This window comes from Orycteropus afer, unplaced genomic scaffold (genome assembly GCF_000298275.1).
Source record: "Orycteropus afer afer isolate SDZICR_OR568_19922 unplaced genomic scaffold, OryAfe1.0 scaffold00635, whole genome shotgun sequence".
NCBI classification, from domain to species: domain Eukaryota; kingdom Metazoa; phylum Chordata; class Mammalia; order Tubulidentata; family Orycteropodidae; genus Orycteropus; species Orycteropus afer.
The window spans coordinates 421,049-435,271 of NW_006922222.1; the positions used below are offsets into that span (position 1 = coordinate 421,049).

At 44.7% G+C, this 14,223-nt stretch overlaps 1 protein-coding gene across 1 annotated transcript in view; it reads left to right on the forward strand.

The window, feature by feature from the left end:
* The first annotated feature begins 292 nt into the window (after positions 1 to 292).
* The window catches only part of AMACR (alpha-methylacyl-CoA racemase), a 36,111-nt gene continuing 22,180 nt past the window's right edge, over positions 293 to 14,223 (forward strand). Inside the window, exons 1-3 of the mRNA XM_007956557.1 lie at positions 293 to 539; positions 4,189 to 4,332; positions 7,703 to 7,863. Coding sequence (XP_007954748.1) covers positions 293 to 539; positions 4,189 to 4,332; positions 7,703 to 7,863 — 552 coding nt within the window. The remainder of the gene's footprint in view (positions 540 to 4,188; positions 4,333 to 7,702; positions 7,864 to 14,223) is intronic.

Here is a 14,223-nt window from a genome sequence, read left to right on the forward strand (position 1 = left end):
ATCGCATCGGTGACACTAAAAGCGTTCAGAGATGACAGTGAGAGGCTCCAACTGCCAACGTCAAACCCAGAAATGACTTAAGAGTAGAATGCAGAAGCAAAAAAGGAGAGCAGCAAAACTAATCCCCCCCTACCGGAACCTGGACGCCCTGCAGAAATGGCTGCAGTACGCAGACTCTGCGGCCGCGCGCAGGCGCACTAGGACAGGGGGCGTGCTCCTGGGTTAGTGCACTCGGGGTCAGTAAAGCCAGCGTCCTCAGTCTCTTCCCCGTCACGTAGGACCCGTGAACGCTATGGCGCTGCGGGGAATCTGTGTCGTGGAGATGGCCGGCCTGGCCCCAGGCCCGTTCTGCGGGATGGTCCTAGCGGACTTCGGGGCGCAGGTGGTGCGTGTGGACCGGCCCGGCAGCCGCGGCGACGTGAGCCACTTGTCTCGGGGCAAGCGCTCTCTAGTTGTGGACGTGAAGCGGCCGGAAGGCGCGGCGGTGGTGCGGCGTCTGTGCTCCCGGGCCGACGTGGTGCTGGAGCCGTTCCGCCGTGGTGAGCCTGGGGCTCAGGGGTCCAACACCCAACTGGCCAGGGAAGGGGCGTGCGAAGGGGAAGGGCCTGACGCGACAGCGAAGCTGCTCCCGCCACACATTTACCCTGTACCACGTGAACCATTTTCCGTCCCTGCCGTTCTAATCTTTTTTTTGCATGGGATAGTATTCATGTGCATCATACGTCCCCCGAAAAGGTTTTACGTCTTTAAATTCCAAGATTCCCCTTGTTGCCGTGGTTCTTCTTATGTCTCATTCCAAAGTTCTGATTCTTTCCAAAGTTTGTTTTCACTGCCCCTTTCTGTTTGCCTTTCTTAATTATGTGAAGGTCATGAACCCTTTGAGAAACTAATGAAAACTAAAGATTTTGTGCCCGGAAAACTGCGTATATGTATATAAGCACATGTTGGTACCATTTGGGGGTGAGGGTGAGGGTGGGGGTGGTGTGCTCTTTAAAACCATCAAGACTCAGGCTAACCATCTTGTTATTAAGTGCCGTCGTTGTGGTTCCGACGCTATTACAACAGAACAGTACACTGCTTGGTCAGATACTGCGTCATCCTCAAAGTCGTTGTCGTTGGAGCTCGTTTTTTTTGCGGTTGCTGTTTCAATCCATCTTGAGGGCCTTCCTCTTTTTCGCTGACCCTCTACCAGGCTAACTGTAACCCAGATTTCAGCCTGAGCCCATTTCTTTCACACTCTGCCTCCTGCCACCTTATCCGTTCCCAGTAGTTTTCACTTCCTAGACATTGATGATGATGCCCCAAACTTTCAAAGCTGCAGACTGTTGGCCTGCATGTCCCTCTGGCAGTCCACCATGCCCTGCAATTTAGAGATCCTAATCCGTGCCCATCTGCCTTCCCCAAATGGCATCTCCATCTTCTGAATTCTTTATCTCAGTGATTGGAACCAGTATCGACCCAGCTTGCTGAGTCAAAAGCTACTTCATTGTTGACTCCAATACCTTCCTTTCACGCCACCCCTCTTTTAACGTCACTGATGCAGTCATTCCTCCTTACCTTGACCCGGGGGTCTTTCTGTACCTGCCACCTTGACATTGGTGTAAAAGTCTTTTTCAAACTGGTGTTGCAGTTTAGTGCCACTCCAGTCTCATATTGCTTCCAGTACAAGCTAAAACATTGACTGGTATGTAGCAGGAAGTCAGTACATGTTTGGTGAATGAATTGGATGCCTTTTGGGGATCAGGCATTTTTAAATGTGTTAATACATTTAATCCTCACAGTCATATATGAAGATCATAATAATATAATAAGTAACATTATATAACGATCCCTCATTTAAAGGTTAAATTATTTTTGCAAGGTAGTTAGGAGGAAGGTAGAGCTGTGAATATAGATGTAGCAGCCAGGCTGGTGGCTGGTGTTTACTTAGATTGATGACTGGAATTCATCTGCTTTGGAGGTTAATGGTAGCCTTAAGAGAAAGGCAGTGAGTTCATTAAAGACCAAAACCAAACTCACTGCTGTAGAGTCGATTTGACCCATAGCGATCCTTCCTTGGGTTTCTGAGGCGGTATATCTACGGAAATAGATTGCCCAGTCTTCCTTCCGAGGAGTGGCTGGTGGGTTTGAATCGCCAGCCTTCTGGTTAGCAGTCAAATGCCTTAGGCACTGTGCTACCAGAAATACTGCTAAGCAAAGATTGGCATTTGAACCAACCCAGCTACTCTGAGGAAGAATGATCTAGCAGTCTGTTTTCTGTCCCATGAGGTCACTATGAGTTGGGATCACCCTGATGGCACCTAACAATGACAATAAATAATCCCAGGAGACTTCTGGTGCCACGGTTTTGTGCAATAAATGTTGATAGCAAACAGCTTTCAGATACTGTGGTAAACCTTTTTGTTTGCAGATGTTTACTGAGCTCTTATGTGAATGTCCTAAGCTAGGTACTTCGTGAGCCTGTAGAAACAGAGCAGGCGTGAGTCCTGCCAGAGGCGCTTCTGAGCTGACGGGAAAGATAGGACGTATGGGTGCACAGTATAGTTCAGGGTGGAAGCTAGGCACAGATGCAGTGCAGCAAGAGAACAGTCCTAAGGGGAGTACAACCAGTTGCCGTTGAGTCGATCAGGACGCATGTCAGCTCCATGTTTGTTAGAGTAGGACTGTGCTCCATAGATTTTTTCTGATGGCTGTGACCTTTCAGAAGTAGAATACCAGGTAGAGTGGGAGAACAATGTGGAACAAAACTCAAAGTTACGTGTGTGTGTGTATATATATATATATATATATATATATACACACATACACACACATACATACATACATACATACATATAAAGACCAGGCTTGTTGGTCGGATAGAGCTTGGTGAAACCCCTAAGACTATGGCCCCTAGCTACCCTTCAGGTCTGGAATTGAACTCCTGTGGCTTCCAACCAAATAAAAGACAGGCTGAACATTTACATCAAGTAGATACACTCCTTGGAGAGATTAATCATGGGAGAACAGAAGGGCTGTGTATGCACAGGGAGACAGCTTGGGGCAGGAATGCATGGGAGGGAAGGACACAGGGAAGAGGTAACTATGGGAGGAAGTGGAAGAGAGCTGTTTGTGTTAGACTGGGTTCTCTAGAAAACAAAAACAGTAAAGCTTATATATATGTATATATATATAGAAATTTATCTTAGGAACATGGCTCACACACTTATAGAAGTTGGCAAGTCCAAAGTTCCTAGATCAAATGTCAAACTGGAGGCTTTTCCACGTCAAGCTGGAGGCTTTTCCTGACTGTTGCAACTGCAGGGGCTGAGGAGCTGAAGGCTGGCAGGCAGTACACTGGCTGTTGACTCCAACGAATGACGAATCCAAGATCTCCAGGCCGAATGGTGGATTGTTCACTCACGGACAGTTGTAGGCAGCACAACAGAATCCTGATCCACAGAAGAATGTCTCTTTTCCCAGCATGTCCACAGATATACTGGAAGCAGGCCACACCCCTAGGGAAACTCCCTTTCAACGAATTGGCCATTCGGAACATAGTCATCTGATCCCATCATGGGAGTAACCACATCACAACAGCTTAAACCACGCAGAATTGTGGTCCAGCCAAGTTGACAAACAGCTCCAACTATCACACTGTTACATTGTGGGAAATTGCAGTCAATATCATGAGACAAAATGTATATGAACTGCTGTAAGGAAAGTGAAACTGCTTTGTAAACTTTTACCCATATCACAATAAAAATTAAAAAAAAAAAAGTAGAATGCCACGTCTTTCTTCTGCGGCACCTCTGGGTAGATTTGAACTACCAACCTTTTGGTTAGTAGGCAAGTGCTTAACTGTGTTACCCAGGGAGTAACAGTTCGTAAAAATTAACTGCATAGAGACCCAGGGTAAGAGTTCCAAGAGAAGAAACCATTTATAAGTGAATGAGGAGAGGATTGGCAAAGCCTCAAAGGGACTGACTGAAGGGATGTGATTCCTGCTCAGGGGATTGTATAGCCTTGGATATGCCTGGAGGAAAACAGGGAAGCCACACATTCCAGAAATGATGGCTTCACTGTAACACTGGGAGCACACCAGTGATGTTACTGGTACTGTAACAACCCTGTTTTATGTTTGCTGCAGAGAAGGGATTGTGCTCATCCTCAACTCGTGCTCTTAGAAAATGTTCCTTTGATTCACAGGGGTCATGGAGAAGCTCCAGCTGGGCCCAGAGCTGCTGCAGCGGGAGAATCCACAGCTCATCTATGCCAGGTTGAGTGGGTTTGGCCAGTCAGGAAGGCTCTCGGGAGCAGCAGGGCACGACATCAACTTTTTGGCTTTGTCAGGTATGTTGGAAAAGTACTTTGTTCCTATACTTTTGATTTCTTCCCAGATAAGATTTATGATTACATTTATTAAAAAGATTTTTGAAGGGTAACTATTCTGATTACTACTAGTGCCGCTCTGACAAGAAATATACCACAAATGGGATGACCTTAACAAACAGGAGTTTATTCTTACAATTTGGAGGCTTTAAGTCCAAGTTAAGTACCAGGCTCTAGAGGCTAGGTGAAAGCCCCTCAACCTTGGAGTCCACCTCTGCCTCCTACTCCCAGCCCACTGGAGCTAGAGGCGTTTCTTCACTCAGACACCTGCTGGCTGCTAAGGCTCAGAAGCCCCAAGGTTGACAAGTAAAAAGGCATAGTCCCAGTGTTACCAAACCACACGGCAGGCCATTAACTTAAGTCCATCGTAAGTCCCAAGGTCAGCAGAGCATGGCAGGCTGCTGAACAACGACCCGGCTACATGCAGGGTCCAAGTGTGCCATATGCTAGAGACTATTCCCAAAAGTACTTATATACAGGAAGCAGAACACATCCCAAAGGCAGCTACTCAGCTGCTTGTGGTAGATCCCACCATGGAGTTGATTGGCAGTCTCATCATGGGGAATAACTATCACCATCTGCCCAGCCATTCAGCCAGGCCCAGGCAAGTTGACACACAAACATAACTACCACAGTAACCATTTAAATACTTATCAGAATCAGTAAGGAAAACATCCTTGTTTTAAAAACATTGGTTTGGATTCTTAGAACAATTAGTTTCAACCTTTTATTTACCTGCCTTAACACATTCGAGAGAGAACATACTGTCACTCGTAACATTTATTCACTACATTTGTGGAGTGAATTTCTCAGGCAAGCACTTAGTAGGAAGTAAGAGACCCTTGGTTATAGGAGGGGCAGCTGCTGTATGGATTTGAAAATGCTGATATAATTTGAGTCTGGCAGCTTACTGTTTCCCCCACCTCTTACTGAGAATCATTGCCTATGAGTCATCATTCCATGTGCCTGTGAATGTTAGAAAAAGCCTATGAATTTCAAGTCCCAGTAACCTTTTAGGAGCCCTGGTGGCACAGTGGCATAGCTCTAGGCTGTTAACTGAAAGTTGGGTGGTCTGAACCCACCAGCTGTTGTATGGGAGAAAAATGGGGCAGTCTGTTTCTATAAAAATTACAGCCTTGGAAACTGTATGGGCCAGTTCTGCTTTGTCCTGTAGGGTTACTGTGAGTCGGAATCAACTCAGTGGCAGTGGGTTTGTTTTTTTTGGAGGGCATAGTAGCCTCTGGCAGGGCAGTGGTGGCTCAGTGGTCAGATTGTTCCATGTGGGAGACTCGAGTCCAACTCCTGACCAGTGTACCTCAAGTGCGGCCACCGGCCACCCCTCTGTAGGGGCCCCTGTGGTGCTGCGGTGCTGAACAGATTTCAGTGGAGCTTCCAGGAGCAGAGAGACCAGGAAGAAAGGCCTGGTGATCTCCTAAAAATCAGCCGACAAGAACCCTCTGATGACAGCAGTCCAGTCTCCTTGTGTCAGGGGCCAGCTGATGGCAGCTAGCAAAACCCAAACCCCCTCATTAGAGCCCTTGCCTGTGAGAACATGTCTCAGAATAGCCTGATTTCTGGAGTTCTAAAAACTGTGTGTTGTTGGCTAAAGGAAGTCTTTAAGTTTTCTGCGAGTATACATTTAAAAGGAGCTCTGATGTTTCAGTGGCTAAAACATTTGACTGTTAATCAAGAGGTCAGTGGTTCAAACCCACCAACCACACTGCAAGAGAAAGATGTGGCAGTCGGCTTTTGTAAAGATTTACAGCCCTGGTGGGAACCCTATGGGGCCATTCTGCTCTGTCCTATGGGGTCGCTGAGTCAGAATTGACTCAATGGCAGTGGGTTTGTTTGTTTGTTTAATACATTTGAAGGTTGAGGAAAAAATGTAGAATGGGCTTTTCACATCTATTTTAGTATTTAATCCCTTTTGTTTTTCTTGTGTATGATTATTTTCTGGTATTACTGCCTATTAAGAATGGGGTACTTTCAAGGAATAACTTAATCAGCATTACCTCGTTCACAAAGATAACTTTCTACACCCTTGTTTGGTGAGTAGCATCTGAGGTATTAAGAGTTTTGCAAGTGGCCATCTAGGATACAACTATTGGTTGTTACTTTTATGGAGCAAAAGAGAGTGAGGGAACACAAAGGGTCAAAGAAGAAACTAGTCCGCAGGACTAATCGCCCACATAGACCACAGCCTCTTCTAACCTGAGACCAGGAGAACTAAGATGGTGCCTGACTGCCAGCACTGACTGTTCTGACCAGGGACACAAGAAAAGGTCCTGAGTAGAATGGGAGAAAAATGTAGAACAAAATTCATTCCTAAGAAAGGTCAGATCTACGGGACTGATGGAGACTAGAGGAACCCTGGAGACTATCATGCTAAGATACCCTTTGAACTTGGAATTGAAGGTTAACTTTCAGCCAAATGATAAATTGCCTTGTAAAATAAACAATATCACCCATAAGTAATGTGCTTCCTTAAACTATTAACTATATGAGATGAAATGGGCAGCATTTACCCAGAAGCAAAGGGTAGAAGACAAGCAGGGAAGGGGAAACGAGATCTACGAGAACAGAACAAACAGAAGGAAATCGGGAGAGTGCTGACACATGTGGAAATTGTAAACAGAATGGAACAGTTTGTATCAAAACTGTTCAATGTGAACCTAATTTGCTGTATAAACTTTTACCTAAAACAATAAAATATATGTATGTGTGTGTGTTTTAAAAGAATGGTAGTACATTGTTGTTGTTGTTATGTGCCGTCGAGTCAAACCCGACTCATAGCGACCCCTCCTTGGGTTTCCGAGGCAGTATCACTATGGAAGTAGGATTGCCCAACCTTCCTTCCGAGGAGTGGCTGGTGGGTTTGAACCGCCAGCTGTCTGGTTAGCAGGCAAGTGTCTTAGCCACTATGCTACCAGAGCTCCCTGGTAGTACATTTTATATATGTATATATACATACACATACACACACATATATATATTTTTACATTATATTGTTTTAAAGCCATAAAGTAAATTGGTAGTAATCCTCTCCCCTGCCAAAAACTCAGGAAATAAAATCTTAGCAATAAAATTCTGAAAATGTCATTTGGATTAAAGTTTTGGCGAGAGGGAGGAAAACAGAACAAAACGCAGAGGTTGGCTTGAGAGAAATCCTATTTAGAAGTATGCTGAGCAGGTTCAGGTTTGGAAAGTATGTCCTACTTTTCACAGTCTCGGCAAGTGGGACATTGCTTGTTTCTTTGAGATGTCCATGTGTTGATTTAAAAGACATTAACTTTATAGTCAGTTTTTCCCAATATTTTTTTTAACGATGTAGGTGTTCTGTCAAAAATTGGCAGAAGCGGTGAGAATCCGTATGCCCCTCTGAACCTCCTGGCTGACTTTGGTGGCGGTGGCCTCATGTGCACTCTGGGCATCATTATGGCCCTTTACGAACGCACACGCTCGGGCAAAGGTCAGGTCATCGATGCCAACATGGTAAGTGTGACTTGGAAATGATAAACCTGCCAGTTGCTTCTGAATAGCACACAGTACTGCCTCCGGTCCTTCATGGAACAAGACAAGATAAATGAGATCTGAAGCTTGTATCCAAATTACTAAGGAGCTTCTATTCTTTAAAATAGGCTCATATCTTCTGTATTAGCCAGAAAGTCATATTGTGATCATCTGTTGTAGCATCAGTTTTCCAGAATTTTTGTGACTCACCTTATTCCTAGGTTGTAGTTCATTGCTTTTCTCAGTGTCTCTTGTGCTTAGACTACAGTTTTTAAGCAATCCTCATTTAAAATTGGATTCAGAAAATCTCCTGCAGCAGATATAGAGGATTCTGAAGGAGCTGAAGTGAAATGGACCAGTGTAGACCTTCCTGTTGTGTTTTGTAGGAGACACTCTGACATCAGAATGCTGTCATATATCGAGGCCTTACTGAATGCCTCAGCTGTGCTAGGCACTTTGCCTACCTATGGTCTCTTCCAGTCACCAAACCAACAACTCCATTTGGGATCCGTAATTATTTTTAAGAGAAGGAAACTGAAGCATAGACATTTGTTCAGAGTCTCACAGCTAATTAGTAAGAGAGCATAATTTGAATTCTTTTCTTTACAACTTCTCTTCCACCTGTTTTCATCTTGACAAATCTTAGGATTAGTTCAGAGAATGTTTTGTGGGAGATAAAATTGGAGGCAGAGAGACCAGTTACTGCACTGTTGCTGAGAAAACAGAAAAAGTAGTTGCTGTGGAGTCAGTTCTGACCCCTGGTGACCCCGTGTGCATCAGAGTAGAACTGTGCCCTGTAGGGTTCTCAGTGGCTAGTATTTGGGAAGTAGATGACCAGGCCTCCTTCTGGCTGAGAGATAAGGGCAAATACTTGCGTAGTTAATGGTACATGGGGCTTGGATTTAAGGGACACTTGAGGTGGCATGGTGGTTAAAGCATTTGGCTGCTAACCAGGTTAGTGGTTCGAACCCACCAGCCGCTCCATGGGAGAAAGATGAGACAGTCTGCTTTCATAAGGATTTACAGCCTTGGAAACCCTATGGGGCCAAGTTCTGCCCTGTCCTTTAGGGTTGCTATGAGTCAGAATCTGGGTTTGGGTTTCGAGGTTTAAAATACCTGCGATTGGGTGATGGATTGGAAGTGAGGGAAGGAGGGAGGAATCAAGGATGGCTCCCAGGTGTGTGTCTTTCATTGCCCAGTGGAGGGTGTTGCCTGCACCCTTGGAAAGGACAGCCAAAGGAGGTGGCAGCATGGTACGTGTCAAGGGCATAGATTCTGGTGGCTGACTTCCTCAATCCAGCTCTGCCATTTCCTAGCTGTGTAGTCCGGGACAAGTTTCCTAACTTCTCTGTGCCTCAGTTTCCCCCTCTGTAAAATGGGGGTGATGATGGTATCTGTCTCAGCGTTGTTAGGAGAATTAAATGTGTTCATCCAATGCCTGCTTCTTCTTCCTCTTCACAATCACTCTCAGCTCTGTTCTGTTCCTGTGCCTCGTGACACTGTTACCAGGACACAGATCCCATTGTATTTTGCATCTGCATCTGCAGTGTCTTTCTCATAGGAGCTGAGCTTGATTAAGTTTTTGTCTGTAGTCCTGTCTCTGTCAGGGCACAGTCCCAGCAGGCAGTTGTAGCAACAGCAGCTGCCAACGTCACCCTGTCTCTGTGCCAAGCCCCAGGCTAGGTGTTTAGCTTTGTGCTCCCTGCTTTGACCCAGCAGTTCTGGGAGAGCAGTGTGCTCCCTCCCAGTTTGCAGTTTTAGACTTTCAGACTTGGAAACATTAATGGTCCTTGGTCCTTGAAGGCAAAGGGCTAGAGAGGGTCAGATGCACTGAACCCAGGCCCTTTGACACTGAAGTCCCTGCTTTCAGTTAGTACATCCTTCTGCCGTCTGGGGCGTGGGCCATGTGTGGTATGTGGCCCACAAGGCGTTCAGCTCCTCTTCTGCCTGGACACTATCACCTGTAAGCCTGCTGTTAATTGCTGTAAAAGACCCGTGCGGTGGAGTCTGCTCCCATAGTCAGCACTCTACCTGCCTCCCTGCACTCTGGCCTCTGAATCCAACAAGACAAACTTCCTGGGGGTCATTTAGGGTTAGTCTGCCCCTACTTCTGCTTGATCCTGAGAGCTGTTAGCTGAGGCTGCTGTGTGCCAAGAAGCAGACATCTTTAATGGAGGCTACACCTGTAGCCAACAGCCTACTGGGAGGATTCTGATAGCAACAAGGTAGTTGTCCATGGGAGTCTGACCAGAGCGTGACACCCTCTCCTGGACCTGGAATTGTTGGTTCCCAGGCTGTTGCAAACTGCTACAGAAGGCCTCCTCAGTAGTCTGCTCCCATAGTCAGAGCTCTACCTGCCTCCTGTGCAGCCCAGAGCTCAGGTCTCTGAAACCAGCAGGACTGACCTCCCTGAGGAGCACTTGGGAGCTATCTGCTTCCCCTGGGACAGGCTCTGATAGCAACAAAGTAGATCTCCTGGGGCTCCATTCAGAATGCGACTACCATTCCCCGAACTGGTAACTTAGTGGTTGGACTGATGTGAACTCCATGGAAGTTCCCCACCATGGAGTCAGGAGGTGGCTTGCCTAAGTGGAGGCTGCTCCCCCAACTACCACAGGACCACTAGGGCTCTGAAACCAACAAGACATCCCCCTGAGGTCCTTCTGGGACGTGCCAGCCCATCCTCCTTCTGAAACGAAGGAAAGTCTGCGTGTACTTTCCCTGAATGCCAGCTTACACTTGAGCAGCCCCACAGAGCAGGGAAGGAACCTTCAGGCAAAACTGGAGGGCAACACCCAACCCCACAGGGGGCTCTCCGCATGGAGGTTTTCTGATTAAAGCAGGAGTGCAGAAACAGAAGGGAAGGGAGTGAAAACCAGAAAGAGAACTGCATCCCCTAGTGGACGGAGTGATTAGTACATGATAACTCCAAGACTGACTCTGGTGTGTTTGGAAGAGATTGAAAGCTGAAAAATGAGATCTAGAACTTGAAATCCCAATTATAGGCAGTCCCTGGGTTGCAAACATCCTACTTCCATACAACCCGTAGTAACACACCAACCCCCACAAAACCTTCCCTCTCTCTCCTAGCTTCCTGGATCCACACCAGGAGGAAATGATGTGTTGCTGCTTGGTTCATCACAGCTTTCAACACTCATTGGCCGAATACTCCTCAGCCTCTTCCTTCTCCTCCCGCTCTTCTGCTCCAGTTTGTGCTCTTTGCAGCTGGCACCATGCCACAGCTGCTGCCTCCACACTAGAACTTTTCTACTCTCTGACAGTCTCTTCCAGCACCCCCAGGGGCACGTCTCCAGCACCTGCTCACCTTTCCCCTGACCATCCTCCCTACCTGTACCACTGTGCCTTGGATAGTGTATTTTCCTTGCTCTCCTCCCTTTCCTCTTCCTCCTCCTCTTCCTCCATTTTCCTCTTCTCAACCATGACTTTCTGTGGGATGGCTGGTGCTGCTACCACTGCCAGCCTGCTCCTTGGCCAGCTGTACTGAGCCAAAGACTGGGAAACCCTTGGGCCTATGCACTCCTATTCTGCAGCCACTGTTGCCATCACTGCTGCTTGGGACCAGCCACTAGCCCTTGTCCCCTAGAGCTCTGAGCTACATGGCTGACTGCACTGCCTTGCCCTGTCCTGTGCTATACTGACCTGCAGCACCCAACTGGTTGCACTCTGCCTCTCCTAACTCAGAAACATGCTCAAAACATTATTATTATTATTTCTACTCTGTTATTGTGTTAAAAATGTTATAGTGTATCTGGAGGTGTTTCTTTTAATTTCTTTTTATGCATAACAAGATGCATTATATACTAAGACAAACATTTGACTAACTGATGTTAGATATGAACCATACCTAGCTGTTCCTGCTTTCATACAAATTTAACTTGAAGACAGACTTAGGAGTGGAAGTCATTCATAATCCAGAGACTGCCTGTAAAATAGGGAGGGAGGAGCTATCACAGAGAGGGAGAGGAAACAGTAAACAAAGGTCAATGGCTCTGCCCACCTAAAAGTTTTTGCAGAGAATATGCAGACAGAAACTTCAATTACTGGGGAAAATAGAGAACGTTAGCACCTTCAAAAATTCCAATGCCCCTACAAACAATTATAAGAAGGAACAGAGAAATAATGGCCCATCCAAATGAACGCATATTTAGGGATGACCAAATAATGAAAAATGGAAGAATATAATACAACAATATTAAATATAGTTAGAGAACTAAGGGAAAACGTAGAGAAAGAGCTAAAAGAAATTAGGAAAATAATGCAAGAACAAAATGAGGATCTAAAAAAAGAAATATTGCAACTAAGAAGGACAATAAATAAAATAAGAAACAAAATGGAAGGAGTCACCAACAGATTTTGCCAAGCAAAAGAAAGAATTAGTGAATTAGAGAAAAACAAAATAGAGGATAAGAAAGTTAAAATTTCAGATGATAAAGAGAAAGAAGAGTAAAGGCTCAAGAAGGCTGAGCAAAATATAATAGAATTATGGGACAAGAAGGATCTAATAGACACATCATGGGAATTCTAGAAGGAGAAAGAGAGAGGGAAAGGGACTGAAAAAATATTTAAATAAATAATGACAGATAAATTCCCCAGTCTTAACAAAGGACATGAATCTACAAATTCAAGAAACTCAAAGAACCCAAACAAGATAACTCAAAGGGATCTATACCAAGACATATCATAGTTAGGTTCTCAAAAATTAAAGAGAATCCTGAAAGCAGTGAGGGAGAACCAAACATCCCTGTACAAAGGAGTCTCAATAAGATTAAGTGCTGAGTTTTCCTTGGAAACATGGTAGGCCAGAAAACAATGGAATGATATTTAAAGTGCTGAAAGGAAGAAGGAAAAAAGAAAACTGTCAACCAAGAAACCCAGTGAAACTCTTTCAAGAATAAGGGTAAAATTAAAACATTCCCTGACAAACAGAAGTTGAGAGAGTTCATATCCACCAGACCACCCTATAAAAAATACCAATGAAAGTTCTGTAGATGGAAGGGAAAAGATACTAGAAGGTCATTCAAAGAAAGATCATACATACAAGGAAAGAGCCTCAGTAAAGGCAAATGCATGGACAACTTAAGGTATGATATAGTAATAAGGTATTCATGCTTGATAATTCTAAATGTTTTGTCCTTTACATTTTTAAATGCAAATATATAAAAGGCAAGGAGAAAATTATGTTAACAGGAAATATTAAGACATAATTAGCTATAACAACAAAGGCAGGGAGAAGGAACGGTATAGATAAAGAATTTCTTGTATATTGCTGAAGTTAAGTCGGTACCAGTGTACCCTAGAATGTTATAAATTAAAGCTCTGAAATGTAATATTCATACTATTCATTAAAAAGAAAAAATATATAAAAACATACAGTAAAGGAAAGGAGAAGGTAACCAAAAAGTCTCACTACAATAAACAAACGAAACACAAAAGAAAGCAGTACTACAAAACAAAAACAGAAAAGGCTTATGTCATAAAACCCGAGCCCACAGGTTCAACTACTCACTCCCTCTGGGTAGCTGGCTGTGACCAAGAAGTGACTACAACTTTGTCCCTTGTCAGCTCTATTATAATCCCGGGAGTTCTTACAGAACATACAAATATACTTGCAGAACTGTTGTCTGCTAACCCTATACATGGTCCTAGATACACTCCCTGCTGCATAGACATACCTAACAGTTCAGCCTGTCCACCCATCTATCCACCCATATACCCATGTTTGCCTTCACTGACAACGCAGTACTGTATGTGCAAAAAGGTTCATCTTTGTTGTCTGCGCCTTCCATGTACCTCTCTATGTCGTCCTCAGTGCCACCATGTTGATCACTCACATTTGGTACAGTGCCCTTCTCTTCACCCAAATCAATACTTATCTCTACCTATTGAACAGTGTTCCCTCCCCTCTCCTCCCACCCCTGGTAACCAAAAAAGAAAATTTCCTTTTTGTAAAATTGACTTTTACAATAGTGGACAAATATAATATTTGTCTTCTGTGATTGACTTATTTCACTCAATATAATGTCCCCCAAATTCATCCACATTTTGCAGTGTTTTGCAGATTCTACATTATTCTTTAGGATTGCGTAGTATTCCATTGTGTGTACGTACCATAGTCTGGTTATCCATTCTTCAGTTGATGGACACCTAGGTGGTTTCCAACTTTTTGCTATTCAAAGCAAGTCTTTTTTTAAAAAAATTGTGATTTGGGTGAAGATTTACAGAGCAAATTCACTTTCCATACAGCAGTTCACATATACTTTGTCTCATGTCGTTGATCACAGTTTACCACAATGCAACAGCTCCCCTCCCACTTCCTCCCCA